Genomic DNA, 22,658 nt, shown 5'->3' on the forward strand with positions numbered 1-22,658 from the left:
GGGAAAGAGAATAACCAAGGAAAATATACTTCATGGCATAAGGAAATAGTTTTTCTCATCAAGATGAAAGTACATGACGAAATGAACAACAACAACAACAACAACAACAACAAACCTTTATCCAAAGTGGGGTTGCTACATGAATCCATTTTCTCCATTGTGTCCTATTGAGTGTCATATTTTCATTTAATGCTAATAGATTAAGATCATTTTTATACAATATGCCCAAATCTTTTAGGGCTTCCTCTTCCTTTCTTAATAATAATCGAATCTAAAACATCTACTATTTTAACAGTATATTAGATGGTCGACGTTTAATGTGACCAAACTGTCTAAGAAGACTCTCTAATCTTGTCCACCACTGAAGCTGCACCAAGCCTATCATAGATATATTCAGTTCGCCTTTTGTATCTATGTGGCATGCCACTCATCCACCTAAACATTCTCATCTCAAGAACACCTAACTCTATTCTATGCTTATCTTTTAAAGGCCAACATTCTGCGACATAGACCATTGCAGGTTTTTCCGCCATCTCATAAAATTTTCATAAGTTTAAACAGTACTTTTCTATCACACAATAAGCCCTGCATTTCTCCACTTCAACCAACCAATTTGAATTCTACCAATAACATCCTCATCTATATCACCATCACTTTAAACGATAGACTTGAGATATTTACAATGTTCACAACATTTAATAATTTGATCACCCATAGTTACAACTCCGCCACTAGAGCTACTACTACTAAAATTACATTCCATGTATTCAATTTTAAATTTATTCAAACAAAGGCCTTTAGACTCCAAGACAAAATTCAAGAATAAGAAGAGTCAAAAGGAAAATAGAATTTAATGGTGAAGAAGGAAAATAAAAAGAGTAGCTTCAATCAAAGCAATGGAAGACATGTTACTAATTAAGAAACAGGCTGTTAAAATGGCATCTCCCAAAAACTTTTGTGGAATTTCATATAAAACATTAAAGCACAAGTAAAATCAAGAAGATATCACTACTTGCATTCAATTACATTGCTTTTTTAAGAATTATAAGAGTGGGATAACTAATGAGATAACACGACAGAAATTATAAAAATATTTGATATATTCCAAAGCATTACCGTCAAAAGAATTTCAAGGGATGAAAAATTTGAAATTGTATTTTCTTGATAATTGAATACAACAAACATTTCATACCAGCACTTATACAAGTACACCCAAGTAAACTTGATTTAGTCATGAACACAAAAAAAAAATCAAATAAGTTGACACAAAACTTGGACCCTATGAGAGATTGTTGACACAATTAAAGGGATGAAATAATCAAAGGCATCAAATTGAATTTAGAAAATGAGAGGAAAGACGAGTGAAGCCATGAAGATGTTGAAGATGCTAAAGATGAAGGGTGACAAGGGTGACCAAGATGATAATGCCAATGGTAAGAATAATTATAAAGAAGTGAGCAATCAATGTAGCATCATAGTAGGCCTACCACCAATTAAGTATTTGTATTGAGGTCTGGTAAGATAATTTATAGACACAAATTTTAGGAAAGCATAAAACTTTAACATGTTATTTAAATTTAATGAGAGATAAAGAGATCACTTTCCATATTCAGCAGAAAATGATCCATCATCAATGATGTCAGAAGGGAGAGTTTGAGCATGAGGGGAAAATGATTATTGGTTATCTATCATATGAAAAACATCAAAATCTAAGACCCAAGACATGCCAGAATTAGCCATTACGATAGAATCAGAGATGAAAACATCATTAAAGTCAATGAAAGTCAGCTAAGAAAGTTATAATAGACGATGTTTTTTTTAATTTTTTTATGAATAGAGAAAGTTCAAGCATGTCAATGCTATTTATAAGGGGAAATAAAGGATGAGAGAGTAACCATTGTAGCATAGTTTTTCTAGCTTCAAGGCTATTACCAAACGTGTTCTTTGTTTTGAGATCCTAAAAAATACATAGGGAAGGAGAAGAAGTTATCAAGCAGTCATGGAATTTGGTAAGACATTTTATTGATAACAAGTTCTCATGAAAGTTAAAAAAGATATCTGATGTAAAGTTAATGAGGAAAGAAGAATAGATCCTTTCCCATAAACAAAAGAAAGAGATCCATCACCAATGAAGATAGAATAGTGAGTTTGCATGGTTAAAGATGAGAACTATAGTGAGGTTCCTGTCCTGTGAGAAATAGCATTAAAATCTAAGCTTAAAATGTAGCAAAGTGAACAAGTACAAACTAATTTTAGGTAAAGAAAGAAACATCAAAATTGATTTGGTTGCCACATTTTAACTGTTTGTGGCTGAGCTTACTGCATGGAATTTCAATATGGCTTACTGCATAATGGGGTCGACATGTAAGTATTGTTTCATGAAGAAATAAAGGGAAGGAGAGGTTTTCTTTGCTGCAATAAACAAAGGAATCTGGAATCCTGTTTTGCTGCACATTTCTGGATCAAATGAAGTTACAAGGGTTAATTGATGCTATTGTTTGGGTTTATGGAGGTGGTGAATATGGAATACAGGTTTGTAGAGAAAAAAAAAGCCATGAATGAGAGTAAAAAAGAAAAAAAATTCCAACTTGAGAAGAGAAGGGATGGAAACAAAATTAGAGATAGAAGGGAGAGAAGCAATCGTTCCCTGCTATAGGAAGCAGTGATTTGCACCAACTATTCAATAATCAATCGTGAAGAAACTATCACCTGATTATAGAATAAGATCCACATTAACTAATTATCCAAAAATCCATTAAAACACAAACATTGTCCATAGTAACCAAGATATAAATAAGGATCTTCAAAAGTAAGTTGCTATGCAGTTGTATGATGTAAAAAAAAAAAAAAAATTGACAAAAATAACTAGAAAAAGTGATGCAACCATTGATAAAATTCAAGCCAAGCCCAAGTCCTATAACATATTGATGCCACACCATGAAGCTTCATTTGCCGTGACTTCTCATGTTTTACTTTTCAAAAGTATTTTTGATACATACGAAAATTTTTCTATGGAAATCTATATCATATATGTGCAATGGTTCGCTGCTATTGGAAGCAGTGATTTGCATTCCAACTGTTCAATAATCAATCATGAAGAAACTATCACCTAATTATAAAATAAGATCTACATTAACTAATTATCCAAAAATCCATAAAAACGTAAACAATGTCCATAGTAACCATGACATAAATAAGGATCTTCAAAACAAACAGAGACACTTTTGTGATATAAAAAGAGAAAACAATAACAAAAATAACAAGAGAAAGTGATGCAACCATCGATAAAATTCAAGCCAAGCCCAAGTCCTATAACATATTGATGCCACACCATGACGCTTCATTTGTTATAACTTCTCATGCTTTACTTTTCAATAGTAATTTTGTTACATACAAAAATTTTGCTATGGAAGTTCCTATCATATATGTGCACCCTCTGTACTACTACCAGACACTTCAATAGTATAGACCTAATAAACGAGCGGGTGATCTTATGGCTAAAAAAACAGGCCAGAATTTACCCAACATTTCTCTAAACAATTAATGCAAGTTCCAAGCAAGAATGTACATGGTTTGCAGTTTGCACCAACAAAATTGTGCCAAAGTACTATGTGGATAGACAATAAAGGCTTTAACTCTAGTAATAGCCCTATATATGCATGGAGAAAATTCATTTATTCATTTATGGCAACACAAAAAAAGTTTATAGCTAGATTTCCTCTTGAAGAGTGATGTTCCGAGTTGAGACAACAAATCAGGCTTTAACTACATTATTTTGTAACATCAAGCATCTCTCCTATGATATTTATACATCTTGGAAACATAATCAAAAATTATATTTGACATATTGTTAACAAAACCATAGTTGGAAGAATTTGCTTGCACTTTCTACAAGTTAATTCCTGGAACCAACATCGCAAAAAACTACCCAAAAGACCATTAAAGCAAATTAATAAAAACTTCAATCTGAGCTTTGTCTTGCAATGTTGTGTTATTGCTGTGCTGTGATATTTGGTAAAAAACACGATGCCACTGCTCTCATAGATGAACAAATTACTTTGCAAGTATGTTAAATAAATTGTTTTGCAAATTATTGTCCATGGACTAGATGCAACTAGTATAGCACTTCATGGCACATTCCTTGCAATATAAAATCTTAATGAGTCAAAGGTTTAAAAGGTAAAGAGTTGAAAAGCATTGCCAAAAGATGGAAGCCCCTTAAGACGAATGAAGCTAAGCTCTTCGACAACAAGGAGACTTTTGATGTAACAATAGAATTTTGATAGAAACTCCAAAGTTAAGTGTGCTCCTGTGAGAGAACTGTTGGGAAGGGTGACCTCCTGAGAAGTTACACTATCGGAGTAAAACTGTGAGGTTATTCAATATGGACAGTATTTCGATGGATGAGAGTTTAAGTTCTTACAAATGGTATAAGAGCATTACACCAGCCGAAAGATGAGAACTAGGTGTCATACATAACAAAGTGATGAGCCATTGGAGCCACCTCTTGAATCTAAGATGTGATAAAATACTAAATGTTGGGAGTCATCTCTTGAATCTGTATGGGCAATTCTATCTGTCTGATGGATGGTTTTGAGCTATGGAAACTGACGGGGATGCCCGTTACTTAAGTATGAGAGTTTGTGAAGGCTCTTAAGAAGAATGAAGCAAAACTCTTTAAGCATTGAGACGCCATTTGGTGTAACGGTAGAATTTCGACAAAAAACTCCAAAGCTAAGCATCACGTGTGAGCACTCCTGGGCTGGGTGACTTCTTGGGAGTTTTGCGAAAAAATAAGTTAACATTTCAACGCTCAACATTGTCATGGAGAGGCGCAATGGACAAGTTAATATTATACATTGACTTATCATTAAAAAAAAAAAAAAAAAACTAAGCATTCATTGCTCTACACCCTACAGAATTTCAAATTGGAAGATTTTTGAATTAGCAAGAAAATTATTCTTAGTGGTGAATCCAGCTCAGAAAAAGTTAACTTTTTTACAAAAAAAAAAAAAAAGATTTCCATACATACCACTTAATTCCTACGTATTTACATATCTAACATCTAAACTCCAATTTTCACACATAAGTTACCATACATATGCATGAAAAGGTGTATTCTATTTTCTAAAAATTAAAATAGGGATATTTTTTTTGGTGGTATAAATGTGAAAAGTAAAGTTTAGGTGTTAAATGTAAATACATAAGAATTGGGTGGTATGTACGTAAATGCATTTGCTAACCATTCAAGCACATACGACAAGTTTTTGAAGAGAAAACGGTACAGGAATGCAATAATAAATGAAGCTTTAGTAAGCTATAAATATAATTTCCAAATACTAACCTCAAACTGCTCAAAGGAACGGTAAGCACCTCTGCCCAGCTTTTTTCTTACAGTCCCAAAATCCATTGGATGCTCAATGACATCATGGTAATCCGGAAGCTGCAGGATAAACATAGATAATATAACTAGCAAGCAATCAAAGATCAAAATTTCTAACTCTATAGCTCATAAATTTCCTAATTTAATCCAAAAAAAGCTTCAAAAGGATTAAATACCTCTTCGGGATCTACAGGCTCTGCGAATGCATTATATGTATCCTTCCTGCCACATTGCACAAGCAAAAGAGAATCAAAACTCAGCAGTTAAGCGAGCCCAGCTGAAGAATGATCGAAAAGTAAGAAGAGGATAAGTGAAGTGCGCGCACTTTTGGAGCTTATGTAAAATCAACTCCAGTTCCTTCTTCTCCGGCATTAGAGTTCCGCTCCACGAAGATGACAACTTATCTGCAGAACAACAAATTACTCTATTGGTTACAATTAAAGAGTTAATCCGATGTTTCCTCCAAGGGAACTTTTCCATCCCAAAGGTTAACCCTAAACCAAACGAAAATAGCGGGAAAAGCTCACCAGAACCAACGCCTGAAAATCTTCTAAATGCATTTTTCTTGCTATCCTGTTGGGAAAAATAAGCTGGGAATCAGAATCATCAACAACTGAAGTTGAATCAAACTGAACCAGTAGAATACTTTCTATTATTCTATAAGCGCTTCCTGTTGTGCACAGGAAGCTGCTCGTGAGCAAACAAATAGCATGTTACTCATCCTTGTGTAAGATGGAATTAACTTTATATACCTCATGATAACCGGATCTACTCACTGCGACGGTAGCAGCATCACCGCAGCGGTCGATCCGCCGCTTTTTCGGGGGCTTGAAGGTCTCCACTTCGTCATCTCCGTTCTCCCCAAGATCATCCTCGTCTACATAAGACGAAGACGAGGATGCAGCCGGAGAGGGTGAAGGGGAGGACGATGACGATGAAGCAGTAGAGACCGCCGCCGTCCGACAAGGCCGGCCGGCTGGAGAACGAGGGAGCTTAACTACCAAGCGCAGCTTCTTCAGGCCGCGCTCCTCCTCTTCTTCCTCCTCATGGTTAAACTCGTAGCTCGTAGGCAGCTTCCTCGGAGAGCTGCCGCCGCCTCCGGGGGCGGAGACTCCGGCGGCGGCGAATCTCAGGCGGCGGTGGGGGCGGGGCGGCAGCTGACGTAAAAGAGGTGGATCGGGTCGAGGAGGGCGGCCATGGTGCTTGTTCCCTAGACGAATCTTGGTCGCCGCCGGCTTCGCCATCATTATCTCTCTTCTGGGCTCACTCTTCTCTCTCTTACAAGCTTGCTTACTTTTTCTCTCTCTGACTTTCTCTCTCCTCTATCTTCCAGCTTTAGCTGCCCTTTTCTTAATTTCTTTATTGGTGGTTTATTATTTAACAGAGGAAAAGTTGAAAAAGGATGAAAGAAGAAAGGAAATTGAGGAGAGGACGAAGAAGGTGCCGAAAGCAGGTGGGGTAGTCGACTCGGTGTTTAATTACATGTTTGCCACTACGGCTGCGTAGACGGTCCGTTGATTCGGTCTGAGGACGAGCAAATTATTAGGCCCAGGGGCCAGGGGAGTAAAAATTTTTCTGTGCGGGCTATTGATGTAATTTTATGTGCGGCGCAGGTTAATTCTGAGTTATTTTCAGGTTATTTGGGAGTTATTTTCAATAATCTCGAAATAACTCAGAAATAACTCACTGTTTTTATTTTTGAGTTATTTCTTGGTTATTTCGGGATTAGTGAATGTAGATGTACGTCAGACATTTGGAGAGAAAATGTGTGTCAGGGAGAGAAAAATGTTAAAAAATGTAGATTAAACGAGTGTATATTGGTGTGCATTGGATATATGTTAGGGTGTATTTAAGATGTATTCATATGAATATACTCTTAATACATTTTAAAATATATCCAATAAGTAAGTATATTATTTACCTGTAATATTTCTAATAGAGAATTATTCACGATTGAAATCTATTGATCAAAGTCCTAAATAAATTGATCCAAGTCGAATAGAATTGTGTTCAAATTTATTAATAAAATTCAAATTCGAGTTGAGCGCGAGCATAAATTGAGCTTTTGTGTTTATGCTCAAGTTCCACTTATTTATTACTCTGATTATTTTAGCTCAGTTCATATTCATTTAATTTGATAAGTCATTACGAAGAAATTGACAAGTTGTATTTAAGCCACTTGATTTTTAACTAGGCGGTCTTTATCAAATAAAGTAAAATTAGTTTTGTTGCTTGCCGAAAAATTTGTGATAGTAGAATGATAATTTAACTTCTCAGCATTCTGCGAAAATCCAACACACACATAGAAATAAGAAATATGGCGGGAGAAGACAACGCGACATTTTATGTGAAAAGTTTCTGAAAAGAGAAAGCCACGAGACCCCTAGTCAAAGTAATCTACTATGTAATTATGCGTATATAGACCCACCTTCTCCTGAATCAGGGAATATGAAATTACAAAGTTGGAAATTACAATTTTATAATATTGTTTTCTAGCTTCAATAATCATAATTTGGCTATGATAAATGTCTTTTCGATCATAGCGAAAGCGGGCCTTAAAGGTTGTAGTTAGTTGCTACAATAAATTCAGTTGATTATAGAGGTTGTAGTTAGAGACAACAATAATGTGAGTTGGTTAAATAAGCCGTAGTTTGAAGTTGTGGTAGGAACTGAGCACATAAGCCATAGTTGCTCACATAGGCCGTAATTAGAGGTTATAGTAGAAACTAATCATATAGGGTGTAGCTGGTCACATAGGCTATAATTGACCAAATAGCTCGTAGTTGGCACTTGTAGTAGGAACTAACCACATAAATCGTAGTTGTCCATATAAGTTATAATTGGTCACATAGGTCATAATTAGAGGTGGTCATAGAAACTGACCATATAGGCCACATAATGGGAGGCAGCAGCAACAGTAGTTAGCCCGTATGCATAATTGATAGTTATAGTAGTAACTGATCATATAAGCTTTAGTGGGTGGCTGAAAGAGTTAGTAGAAGGCTGTAATGACATTAATCATTCATGCAGGTTGTAGTTGGTAGATCCCGTAATAACTAGTTACATAAGTTGTAGTGGGATGTTGCAAGTTCGTCAGTTGGCTACAAAGGCTATAGTGGAAAGTTATATTAACAATAGTTAGCTAAGTATATCATAGTGGGTAGCTGGAAGAGTGTCAGTTGGTCATGAAGGCTGGAAAGCTATAATGATATGGTGATTGTTATTAAAAATTTTATTTTATATATGTTATATTAATCTTATTTTATGATAGTTTTATATTTTTGGAATGTGTTTGTGGTGGGATTACAGATTTCATTTAAGGTTGATGGGATTTTAAGAATGGAAAATTGTACTAAGGGAGTAGTGTATAAGAGCCAACATAAGGGTTCTTGGGCTTCGGATCTCCACCTTCATGCCAACAAAAATTGTGACGCCGGAAAGTTGGCACCCACCCATGGCATCTAGGCACCATCATTCAAAGCCTAGGAACTATGAACGGATGCCTAGGCGATTGACCCGGCTTGCAATTACGCAATTATTTAAGTTCAGAAATATGACCAAAAGCTTGACCCATTTTATATTTAGCGACTAGTGTGAAAAATTAAATATTATATAAAGATGATAAAAATGATAAAAACAGTTTGCACATTAGGGGTACTACGTAAGTATACTTATCTTTTCAAGTAATATAGAATTTTCCTTAAAATCCTTAGTATTGATCCCACAGAGATAGCCAAAACTTTTTTAAAATTGACTTTAATAAAAACCTACTTTTAAATTGTAGAAAACTTATATAGTAAATGATTGCAAGTTTTTGTGTAATATCTAATGCTATAGGATTAAAGGAATGTTAAGTATGCAAAGCAAATACAACATGTAAATGTAAGGCAATCTAAAAAGGTTTTAAAATGCAAAGTTACCACTACTCTAAACTAATAATGTATGAAGAGTTCAAATTTGTATAAAACATCCTTCCCCTTTCAATGAGTTTATAATTAGTGTAGGAAAATAATTTTAAAATATAACTAAGGTCTTGTGCCAAATAGGAGAGGAGCAATTCTTTTCTTTACCCTCTGTTAAGTGCATAAAGAATATTGGTTAATCCAGAGTTTGGTCTCTAAAACTGTGGTCAGAATGGGAAGATACTAGCTCTCACTCTAGAGTTCCAACTTCCCCTCACCTGTGGGCTAACATCTCGCTTTAGTTTCCAAACATTTAGACCAAGTTGGGGATTTTAGTTTGTCACCCTAAAATCTCTAATTCTACACCCATAAAAACTTATTTTCCTATTTATTTGCACTTAACCTCAAGGACTACATTCTCATCCATGAGGCTAAATGTGATTCTTACAATGTTGGAACATAGCCCATTTCGGGTCAGTATGCTTTAAAATAGTTTTTAACAAATCAATTGGCCAAATTGACAAGTAAATTAGGCATAGATTTTAAATCATCACAATTTATGGTACTTTAAAAACACTTCTACTAAACTACATTCCTACACATAATTATTCCTCATTGCAAGTCGAAAGATAAAGGAATCTACTCAGATCTCATGGGGAAGAAACAAAAACACATGGATTTATAGATAAATAAAAGCTTACAAGACAAGACAAAGTAAAATAAACATAGTACACAACTTACTTAAACTTCTTCCCAAGCAATCCTTCAAGTTCCTTTAAATCACTCACTCTCCTCACAATTTCACTCCAAACTTACTAAAAATCTGTAGTGAAGAAGATATCTCTCACTTCTCGTTTTTTCCTACAAATCCAATCAAACCTCTAAGATTTTCTCCTCTCTAGGAAGAATCCACTTCTCTTCAAAACACTCCCTTTTCCTCCTCAAAAAATCTCCTTTTTTGAATCTTGAGAAGTCTCTTTAAATAGAGCTCTCAAAATCCTCAAGAGTTTCTTCAAGCTTCTTTTCAAAATTTGTCCAAATTCAATGGATCTTTTAGATAACCATCTCTGGTACATAGGCGTCAGAACAACATTGGCCTTTTTGCTTCATTTGACTCCAATTTGCTCTCGTACCATTTGTTCTATTTAGTGTACCTACAATAAAAAAACATCAAAATCACCTTTCACTAAAGCACAATATCATTAAAAATAGGCATTAAATGTGAAAATAAAAGCAACATATTTTAGGTATGTCAAAAGCCCCCAAACTTGATTGTTACTTGTCCTCAAGTAACTTATTTCTTTTGAAAAATATGTTAACATGTTTTAATATGTGGTAGTGGGTTTCATTAAATACCTCTATAGTTTTGACCTATAAATGTGGTAGGCATGATTTTAGAAAAATCTTAATAATTCAGGTTAGAAATAAGGCATAAGAATATTTTGTATTTAAGTCTAGGAATTCTAATTCTTCTATTCATTTCAAAAATTAATTGTAGTTTGAAAAGCATAGAAGTCTCAGAAAAATAACAGATAGAATTTGATAGAACTCTAATAGTAAATGTGAACTAATACTGTAAGAAAATAAAAGCTAAGAACTATAATAAAGTCTTTTTTTTAAATGATTCAAGTGAAGCAAATTTTTAATAAAACATCCCCTCAAGCTTCTCCTCAATTTGATATATACTTTTCTTTTCTATCTTTTTTTTCTTTTCCTTTTTCTTTTTACTTTCAGGATCATTTTTAATCATTTCTTTTCTTTTTCTTAGTAAGGATTACTATATCTGGATTAACTTTTAATGATTTTGAACTTCACTATCCTCATTTTAAAGTTAAAAATACATCACATTTCTTTACTTTGATAATTTGCATTAGTTTTCAAAAATGATTTTTTTCATAGAGTCACATTTCTTTAAAGTATAGATCTAAGATCCTCAGTATTTCAAAAGACAATTTCTTTTCTATTTTAAAAAGTAAATTTATATTCCTATTATGTTTTACTTAATATTTTAATTCTTAGAACTAATCTTTATCTCCACAAATTTACTTAAGTCTACTACAACATCTATAGAATAAAAAAAAATATAGTTATTTGAAAATAACACCACATACCCCATATTACTTCAAAAAGATATTTTCTTTGAATATAGTTTCTTAAGGATAAATAAAATTATGTTTTTCAAAAGTTTTTCAAAAGTTTTTCTCCAAAAGTTTTTCTCCCTCTCCCAAACTTAAATTTTCTTAATAGGTTAAAACATTTTAAAACAGACAATATAAAAGCAGGAAGAAAATTTTAAAAATGATTTTTTTGTAAAAAAGGGTTTAACATGAAAGTTTGTAAGAAGTAGGTATACAGTAGCAGTAGAGCTTAATTAACATGTATATAATAAAAAGAATTTGCTAAATACAAACAACATTTATAACAACAGTAGTATAGTAAAACAATCAGTGGTGCAATAACACAAACAAAAAGTAGTTTAAGTAACAAACAATAATAAATCCACATTACAACAACTTCATAACAATAATTTCTACACTAAAGAGTTCAAGACATCTGATAATATAGATAAATACAACAAAACAAACAACAAACAAAACAAAGATGCTTATCCTTTTCATCATCTTCTTCTGTCTCCTCATCAGTCTCCTCCTCTTCTTCCATATAGTCCTTTGGGTGATAGTCTGAACATGGAGGACTGGGTGGAAACTGAACGTTATGATCTCTATGCAGAAAACTCACCAGAGATGTATTGAAACTCGTATCATAGTCATGTTTTAGTTTCAAGTATCCCTAAACATGATCAACATTATAATCAATATTAGTCACTTTGTCTTGAAGATATGCTATGTTATGAGTCAAAACTTGAAAATCACTATGGAGATCTTCTAGAGTAGCTAAAGATTGAGCAGTAGTATGGGAAGTAGATGGTCTAGAGGTAGAGGGTGAAGGAATATCTGAACTTCATCCCCTAGACCTCATTCTAGCATGCACCTCTAGCACTTAGGAGGTTGAAACTAACACGAGGAAGCTCAAAGATAGTCCCTATAGGGGAGGAAGTTCAAATAATCCAAAGCCATTGATTCACATATCCTATGGGGACTATCTAAATTCAACTGATAGTTTTGGACTTAATGTGGAGTTCAGTTATGTGTATGTGGGATTATCTTCGTTTGTTTGTTAGTCCAAAACTACCACATTTATAGTGAATTGATGGTTTTGGACTATCTACATTCAACTTGGGAAAAAATAGTCCAAATTAATTCTTTGAAATGCTTCCCCATAACCTAAATTCACTTTCTTAATCAAAACCCCACATTTAAGAGCCCTCTATCCTACCCCTAGACCACACCCGATCCACCCTTTGGCCTAAATCATACTTGGACCCAAACACAACTCAAATTGGTAGTTGAAGGACGTTTGTGGGCTCAAGGCAAAGCTTTTGAGCAAACCCAATTGACGCCTACCTGAAATTTTTCATGTTTGGCTCGGTTTGGACCTTTATGAAGAAGATTTACATTTCATGTGTTTCTATCCATATAGATTTATTCGTCTCACTTAGATGAAAGCATAGGAGGTTGAGTATTGAGTGAGATCTTAGGGTTAGAATTTGAATGGTTCTCAAGTTAGGACAATGTGGGATGATGAATGTATGCCATCCATTTGCGCATATATCAAATGAATGAAAGAAATTAAGTCAGACGAGCCGATGGAACGTGAACTGTTGGCCGAGTCAGTGACATTGGTGAAAAACGCGGTGAGTCACAGGACAACGTGTGTGACTTCGGGATAGCTAATTAGGGTTTTCTGAATTAAGTAGAAAATTAGGGTTTTTTGAATTAAATAAATACAAAAAATGATATTTAAATTCAAAAATTTTTATCTTGGTATAAAAAATCAAAAAAAGAAAATAAAAATACCTTTGTTCTCAATGAACATAGGAGAATTTAATGGACCACAAATCTAAATTATTTATTAAATATTTTATTTTAAATTAATTAAAAAACACAAATCTCATAAGTTTTAAAATATTAATCACTATTACCAGAAATTTTTAGGGCTTATTTCCAATGACCCTAGGGATGTTCCTGGATTTTTCCAAGGTAAGAGGACACTCCTAGCATCAAAAGCCCTAATTTTCTAGGAATTTCACCTTTACTTTAATTAAAAAATTAAGAAAAATAGAAATAAAAACTAGAAAAATATGAAATCAAGTTTGTTGAGTTCACTATAGTCAGAATATCTTAGAAAAAAAATGCTATTTAAAATGAAGAATGTATAGTTCAATCTTTTAATATTTAAAAATTAACAAAAATTAAAAATATGTAAACATAACTACAAAAATCACAAAAATAACTTTGATTAAAGGAAACCTCCCTAAGATGCCCCCATAAAAAAATTATTTTTAATATTAAAATGTATTTTATAGGAAAATAGTAATTTTGGCTTAAAAGAGTTATGTAAAATAAAATAAAAAATGAGAAAATTACAAAATGTAATTTGGATTGCTCCTTAAGACCAGAGGCACATAGAAAAAATAAAATTGAAGTTAAAATATAAAATTCACTTTTAAAGTATTTATCTATTTTTAAATAATTTAAAATAACAAATATATAAATACATCTCAAAATGTCACAACTAAGGAATGCTTCTACAAATTTTTAAAAGAATAAAAAATATATTTTTGAGTAGTTAAATGCATTTTTCCATATTTTTTGACTAAAATAACTATAGAAAATCAAAGAAAAATCACAAAAAAATATTAAATAAATTTCTTTGAGTTCTCTAAAGTCAGAGAGATTAATGCAAAATATAAAACTTAATTTTTAAAATAAAAATATAATTTCTATGTATTTATTCATTCAAATTAACTAAAAAATTATAAAAATAAAAATATGAATAAAAAATTTATGAAAGTTATCTTGAATGGTCCTTTGACTTATAGGAACACAACAAAATTTTTCTAAAGACAATAAACTTGTTTTGGTTAATAAAATTAATTAATATTGGAAATTAATTTTGAACCAAAATAATTATAAGAAATTAAATAAAAAAAGATCTAAATTCTCCTCTAATTTTAAATTAAACCATGAGTAATGTGTCAGGAAATTTTTATGGCCATCTGAATTAAACTAAAAGAGTTATGTTGTTAAATCATAAATGAAAACTCCCTCACTACTTATCTTACAACAAAACCCCCTCACTATTTAAATATGGTATTCAAACCCTCTCAATACTTAACTTACAGTAAAACCCAATGCTGAGGGGTGTGAGTCTTAAATATGGTATTCAAACCCTTGTGGGCACTTGGGAATATTTTAATGCCACATATGGATCATCGGGCTTGTGTAAGTCTGAGATCTGGGTGGCAAGGCCAATGACGATAATGCTTATGTGTGCTGAGAGTGGGATATTTGAATAGTATCTCCTACCTCAACGACCTTCGGGGAAGGAATAAAACTAATGATGTTATTCCCCAATAATTGTTAAGAAGTTGTTCCAGGCTTTCTTAGGTTGCTGGTAGTTCTAGTCTGATCAGAGTGATTAATTTGTGGTTTGTGGACTACATAATTTTTCCAAAACATTTTCATATATGTATACAACATAACTATTATATTTTTCTTGTGGCAACACTACTTTTAACTACTAATAAGTTCTATATGCATGAAAATTAAAAAATTTCGATGAAGTTCTATAAAGGTCCACTTGTTAATCATTTTAATTGAGGTCGAGAATTACAATCCTTATATTTGCTTGGTTGGCGGCCTCTATCCAAAGTTGGGATTATAAAGCTCACAGCTCAGCTCTGAGCCCCCACCTTTACCAAATTTTTACATTTAACCCCGATCTTCTATATGTGACAAAGAGTCTTATTTTACGATTCATATTTTTTGATGTTTTGCTTAATTTTTTCTCGTGACGGATTTTCTTATAGTTTGCATAAGTTCCCTGCATTAGCTAAAAATTCATGCATGTCACTATATTATGTTTATTGTACTAACCCTTTTGCAATAGTAGCAGAGGCCCAAGTATGCATTATTTTAGTTTGTTTCTTTTTCTTTTCTACATTTTTTTAACAGCATTTTTTACTTATATGTATTTTACTTACATACTTGTTAGAGCATTGAGATTTAGAACTGTAGTCTGGTTGTTTAGGATAGATCACTATAACACATGAAAAAACACACCCCTTAACTTTAATAATAATAAGTTCAATTAGCTCAACAAACAATTACATGTATAAATATAACAATAAACCTTAAAGCTGCTACTACGACAAGAAGCTTAGAGCAAGCTGCAAATAGAGGGAGGTCGACTTCGGAAAGTGGTCAACATTTTACAGCAAGGAGGATCTACTTCAACTAAACATTCCTTAATATTAAATAAAATAACCCATAAGATTTTGAGGTCATCCGCATAGTGTGACATAAATCCTTACTCCATCTTTAGGTTTTTGCATAACTCTGTTGCGCAATATAAACCCTAACTCACTTAGGATTCTAAGGTCGTCTCTCGATACAGCGTAAATCCTCCCATCGTCCAAGTTATTTGCATGATCATATATTATGCAAATGTAAGCATTAGATAATAAAATTTGTAAGATTGAAACATCAAATAACACCATCTTCAAAATTGAAGCCAAATAGTAGAATAGTTTGGGAAGTCACTAATGTTTGCCTCAAAGTCTGTGGCATCTCCTACTTCTCGTTCCATTGCACTCCTAAAATAATCGCTCCTATTTGATCCACTCCTATTTGAATTTTCTCTGTCCAACCTTGAAAACTAAACTTTAAATTCTTGAAGACAAAACCACTAATTATCATCAAGAGTTTTCTTAAGTTACTTCAGTCATTTAGGATGTAATTAACTATAGGGGTTTTCCCTTATAAGGAACCTAAGAACCTAGGTAAAATAAACCCTATATAATCCTTATATTAGGTGGGATAACTTGTTGGTCAATACATAAAAATGTTTGCAGACCAAACATATATCATAAATTCTTTTAATTTTTTTAATTGAGCTCACAGTCAAGTAAGGTGTCTATTCTTCTGGATAGATGCTTTGCTTATAGTGTTGTGCTTGGTTATTTAAACTATTAAAATGTATGAGATCTTATTAGTTTTATATTTGAAAAATTAAAATACTATTTTCTATATATATACTAAATTAAATTAAAAATCATTTTCAAAATAAACGAGACTGTCAAGGCTCCCCAAGAAGAAGCTTGAGGTGAGCATAAAATAAAAAAATGGTGTCTGAGTTCATACTTTCAAAATTTTTAAAAGAAATATGCTCCACCAAATATAGTAAGTTTCAGTAAAAAAGGGAGTAAATGAAAGATAAAATATAAATTATGTGAAAGGCTCCCTTGGAAGCAGCTTGAGGTGAGCATAAAATGTGTCTAAGTTCTCCCATAATTAATAAAACTTGGATGACTTTATTGAGAAAATTCTTTTGATAATATATTTAGGAAAAACTTAAGTGATATTGGATTCTTTTGTTGACTATTAACTAGCATAAAAATATTTTAATCACATGGTTTAAAGTTTTGAAATCTAATTCAGCATCTGAAAAAGGGAATTAAAGAAATTGCTATGTTATTAACAATTAACAAAAATCCAAATTTGAAGTCTATTTTTCATTCCCAAATAATTCAACTGAAATTTCAATTCAAAAACAACAAAGTGCTTTCTCAAGACGATATGGAAAATTGGTATTTAAAAAAAAACTACAACAAATGGGGCTACAGAGTTGCAACCTCTTGAGCTGTGATGTTCATAAAATAACAATTCCTTATGCGCACTTGAAAGAATTAACTCAGACACTACCTTAAAGAATGAATTTTTTTCACTTATATTCCCATTCAATGGATGATATCTCAACAAGTACTGTGTTGTGATGTTTTGAAAATAAGATCTCCTTTTTAAAAGAACCATTGCCACACTTGTCTGAAGCTTAGTCTAGAAGAAAATAAATAAAATAAAATAAAATCAAAACAATCAAAATAAAAATTAATTTAAAATTTTGAATTGGCAAGGTTGATTTTTCTCAATCTATCGCTAGCGTCGTTTCTTTTCTTGGGTTGAAGTTTCCTTCCACAGAAACTCTGGGTCCTCATTTTTCATCTTGAACATTTTAGCTAGCTCTATCTACATGGAACCGTACTATTCTCATTCTTTTGTCCCCATATGGATAAGGTTTGGCTGGTTCTATTGATATTGAACAACATCTTTTCTCACACAGACATTTCTTCTATCAGCTCATGAGTTGGAAGTGAGTCCTATGACATTTCTTTTCAATCTGATTCCTTCTTATACATATTTTCCACAATTTCAATAAATTTTAAGAAATTTCATATAATTTTCATAGATCCCACAAAAATCAAATTTAGTGGTTGAGGAGTAAGACCACCTTGATGGATTAAGGCTTTTGATTCAACATCTTTTTAGGATGGATGTGAAAACCCCTTAAATGGAGTAAGGTATTTATTCCTATCATAATGATTTAAATTAAGTTTCAAGGATAGGAGTAAAAAATCCATAAATGGAGTAAGGTTTCTTGTTCCTTCCACAAATTTTCCACAATCTATCCACAAATTTTTTGCATTCACGACATTTTAGGGTCGATGCAGAGATTTTGATTCCTTCCACAAATTTTCCACAATCTTTCCACAAATTTTCTGCATTTATGACATTCAAAGGCTGGTGCAAGAATTTTGATTTCTTCTACAATTACAACATTCCAGGGTTGGTGCGAGGATTCTGATTCCTTCCTCACAATCTCCACAATCTATCCATAAAATCTCCACCCTCATGACATTCCAGGGTCGGTGCGAGGATTCCAATTCCTTCCACACAATATCTGCAATCTATCCATAAAATTTCTACATTCATGACATTCCAGAGTCAGCGTAAGGATTCTGATTCCTTTTGAAATTACAACATTCTCGAGTCAGTGCAGCGATTTTGATTCCTTACACACAATTTCCACAATATATCCATGAATTTTCAACACTCATGATATTTCAAGGTCGGTGAAAGGATTTTGATTCCTATAAACTCCCTATATTTCAGCAATCTATCCATACATTTTCTACATTCATGACATTTCAGGGTCGTGTGAGGATTTCGATTCAATAGACACAACATTTCAGGGTAAGTACGAGGATTTTGATTATACATTCAGAATATTCTGGGGTCGGTGTAAGGATTCTGAGTCATATAAACTCCACATATTCTTATAATCTTCTGACAACATGCCTCACAATCAAAACACTTCTTACAATCATAACATCCAGGGTCGGTGCAAGGGTTCTGATCCCTTCGATCAGTCCTTGAGTTGGATGTAAATCCTCATGATTTTATTCTCAATCTTATCCTTACATCTAAAATATCCATTACATCAAATCAATTTTTTGCAACGATCAAATCCCCAAAAAGGAGTCTTGATATATTTCATCCTAAGACTTCATAAGAAAATCTCACATAAGAAATAAGTGAGCAAAGAAACTCCAAAACGCAAGTTCAAATCACATTTGAGCTTCCTCGGGGTACCTTCTTAAAACCCCCCATGAAATTCAGTGACTAGTGATGAAGCGCACCTCACTTAGAGATTGAAAACACTTCTAATCTCTTTTATGAAGACTCATATGAATGTCCTCAAGTACTCAACTCTTGGTTAAGATGGCTAGAACCAACATGAAGAGGCTAAGAAAATGAGTTCCTATAGGACTTTGTTGCTTTAGGGAGAACCTTTATAGCTTGGCTACTCACTTCACTCACGCATGCACTTTACTTACACATTCACATCACCACATCGACCATACCCTTTCACCACATTTCACCCTACCTAAATCCATCCCAAAAACACCAAGACCATCCCTGACCACCAAATCCACCCTACCAATCCACCTAAACCTAACAAAGTTCCCAAACTTTCCCTCAATTATCAAATCTATCAACAATTCCCAAAAGTACCAAATTGGTCTTATTTTCATCAAATTTACCAAATTAACCCACCTTCCACCAAAATTACAAGATTAACTTTAAATCCACCAAAAATTCAAAATCAAAGCTAACCCCACCAAAATTTAAACCTTAATCAAAATCATCAAATCCTAAGTCCAAAATCCACCAGAAACTTGAGCCCTCATGCCTAACACAAAATTCATTAAGCCTAAGTGTTGAGTTTCATCATGATAAAATGATTAATTCATGACCTCATGAAGTTTATCATGTCTATTTTCAAGCCCAAATCCAAGCCCAATTTCAAGAACAAAATCAATTTCTCATGAACCATTCTAAATGCCCACCAACCACCAATTTCTTGTAAATCCAAAGCCCACTCCAACATGAAACCTTCTTGCATCATCCACTTGCTAAGCCCAACCACCAATTTCTTTTAAATCCAAAGACCACTCCAACATGAAACCTTCTTGCATCATCCACTTAATCAAAATCAAACCCTAAGTTCCAAAGTTCATGGTTGAAATTAACCAAATTTAGCTATCATGGAGACCCCTAAAAAAATACACTTTTTTCCTAATTCCCTTCTCCATGAAAATTCCCAAGCCATATGTAAGCCATGAAACATTGATCAAGCCACATGTGAGCCTCGTTAGCCATGCACATGTCACCCTCCCTTAAGTCGAAAAACAAGGAATTTCTTTCAACCCCCTCTAAAGGTGCTTAACCTTACCCATGCTTAATTTAAACCCAAAATTAAGCCTTAATCTCTATGATAGGGACTTAACCATTCTTGCTCCAAGGTAGGAAATTAGACTAAGCCACCTTGGAGGCCACCCAAGCCCATTCCACTAGTCTAGCCCTAGTAAAATCTGAGCTTAGCCTAAAAACCTTTCAACTTTGATCCAACACACTTACTCATGCTTATACCCAATTAGATTCACCATCCTCCACTCCTGAGCTCCCTCGCCAGATGGTGGCCTATCATGGCATGGTCGGGCACCATGGTTGCCGGAAAACCAAAACCTGAGGGGCAATGACATGGGTTAAACTCAAAATTGAGCCAATCCAATGTGGCTCAATCCTATTCAATTCTTGACGTTATCTTCCCTCCACATAAGAGCGAGCTTGGACCTCTTAGCTTGGTCGATCAAACTCCATTGCTGAGCCTACCCCCCTTATGTCCAAAATGGATGACATACACAAGCCTTGGGGAAACTCTGATAAATTATTCCTAAACCTTCTCACACTTGCATGAAGCTCATTTCAACTGTCCTTAGCCCCTCTTTCCCACTAAGAAACCCTAATTTCTCCATGGAAATATAGGGCTTTTTCGACCATTCCAGCAAATGCCACAAAACTTTAAATTGATTGTTCCAAAAGCTTCCCCACACCTCAAAATCACTTCCCTGATCAGAATCCTCTTCTTCCGTGGCCAGAACCTACTGCTAGACCAAAATTGATCCACCATTTGGTATAGGTCATACCTAGACCCCATCACAGAGTAAAACAACACTTGGAGGAGATTTATGGTGCAAGGCGAATCTTCTCAACCAATCTAATCAAACCCTCACCACTTGGATAAATGTATAGCTTGAAAATCCCTAAATTTACCTTGATTTGGTCTTTTGTAAAAAGAATGAACAATCCATGTCCACCTAGCCATATAAATGTGTTCACCTCACTTAGATGAAGGTGTAAGAACAAATCCCAAGTGATTTGGTTGAGAATCGATCAAGATCTTAACCCAGATCATGGATAGTTCTTGGATTATAGTTCATTTGAGATGATGACCGATTTCGTTCATTCCCCTGTATTCGAAATGGACGATGTTGATCGGTTCGGACAATAAACGGTGTGATACAAGTCCGTGGACTGTGGGCGTACGTGGCGATTGAGGTGTAAAGTGTGGTGAATGAAGGGGTGATGCATGGTCATTCGGAGCTGCCTATGTTGATGCGACACCGACGTGGTTAAGTAGATAAATAGGGTATTTTAGGTTTAATTAAATATAAAAAAATTAAATATAACTTCAAAAAATTATATCGTGGTGCTCAGTGAATAGAGGGCAATTCAATGAACCAAAAATTGAAAAAAATATCTTATATTTAATATTAAATTATATAAAAACACTAAAACTTATTTAAATCATAAATAATTAAATTTTGATCACCGTGGCATGAAATTTATAGGGCTTATTCACCACATGATTAGGGATGTTCTTTGACTTTTCCAAGGTCAGAGAATATCTCTAACCTTAAAAGCCCTAATTTCTTATGATAATCACCTCTCTCCATTTATAATAATTATAAAAAACAGAATAAAAAAAAAAAATACAAAATCAAGTTTAATAAGTTCACTGAAGTCAGAGGACTTTAAAATGAAATTTAAAATTGAGAATGCAATATCACAAAAATCTCTTTAATTAAAGTAAACAACTCTAAGATATCATCATAAAATTTTCAAAGACATAAAATGTATTTTAAGTACTTAAATCTATTTTCTTATTATTTTGCTAATTATCAACTAAAATAATTATAAAAAAATATAAATTAGAAAAATACAAAATTAGATTCAATGAGATCACTAAAGTTAAAGGCACTTAAAAAAAATAAAAGTGAAATTAAAATTAAAGATTTATTTTTTATTATTTTCCTAAATAAAAAATAATTAAAAAATTAAAAAAACAACAGATATATTTCAAAATATCACAAAACTTTCTCTAGTTAAATACAATAAATTTAAAGTGCTCTCATAGATTTTTAAAGATCTAAAAATGTATTTTAAGTACTTAAATGTATTTTCTTATATTTCTACAAATTATTGACTAGAATAATTATAAAAAATAAAATTAAAATTAGAAAAATATGAAATCAGCTTTTTTAAGTTCACCAAAGTGAGAGAGAGTAGAGAAAAATAAAAATATATTATTTATTTATTTATTTATTAAAACTAATTCAAAAATCATAAAAATAAAAATATCATTTAAAACATCATGAAAATTACTCTAACTGGCATTTTGACTTTTAGCAACAACATAAAGTTTTTATAAGGATAGAGGACTTGTTTTGGATTATTAAATTAGTTAGCATTGAAAATTAAAATAATTAGAAAAAATAAATAAAAATAAATAAAAATAAAAAATATAGCTTCTCTTTTAGTTCATGAGTAAGAGGTCAATGAAGTTTTATGGTCATTTGGTTAAACATAAAAGAGCTATGAGGTGTAAGCCTTAAGGGTATAATTGTAACTTCAGAATTTTACACCCGAACTCTAAATTACTCAAATTCTTAGGTTAAACCAGAAGGGAAGTGATAAACCTAAAATATATAGTCTTTATGTACACATTTTTATATCTATTTTTGAGATATTGCACTTTAATGAAAGGTGTTTGTGTGTTTTTCTTTCATG

General features: G+C 33.0%; 1 protein-coding gene across 1 annotated transcript in view; it reads right to left on the bottom strand.

The window, feature by feature from the left end:
- LOC110036615 overlaps nt 1–6,439 on the bottom strand; it is a 13,639-nt gene extending 7,200 nt beyond the window's left edge. Inside the window, exons 1-5 of the mRNA XM_020741096.1 lie at nt 6,136–6,439; nt 5,911–5,956; nt 5,709–5,787; nt 5,560–5,605; nt 5,345–5,443 (exon numbers count right to left, since the gene is read on the bottom strand). Of these exons, the coding sequence (XP_020596755.1) occupies nt 5,345–5,443; nt 5,560–5,605; nt 5,709–5,755 (192 nt within the window). The 5' untranslated portion in view covers nt 5,756–5,787; nt 5,911–5,956; nt 6,136–6,439. The remainder of the gene's footprint in view (nt 1–5,344; nt 5,444–5,559; nt 5,606–5,708; nt 5,788–5,910; nt 5,957–6,135) is intronic.
- Between the last annotated feature and the right edge of the window lie 16,219 nt (nt 6,440–22,658).

This window comes from Phalaenopsis equestris, unplaced genomic scaffold, assembly GCF_001263595.1.
Source record: "Phalaenopsis equestris unplaced genomic scaffold, ASM126359v1 Scaffold209353, whole genome shotgun sequence".
Taxonomy (NCBI): Eukaryota; Viridiplantae; Streptophyta; class Magnoliopsida; order Asparagales; family Orchidaceae; genus Phalaenopsis; species Phalaenopsis equestris.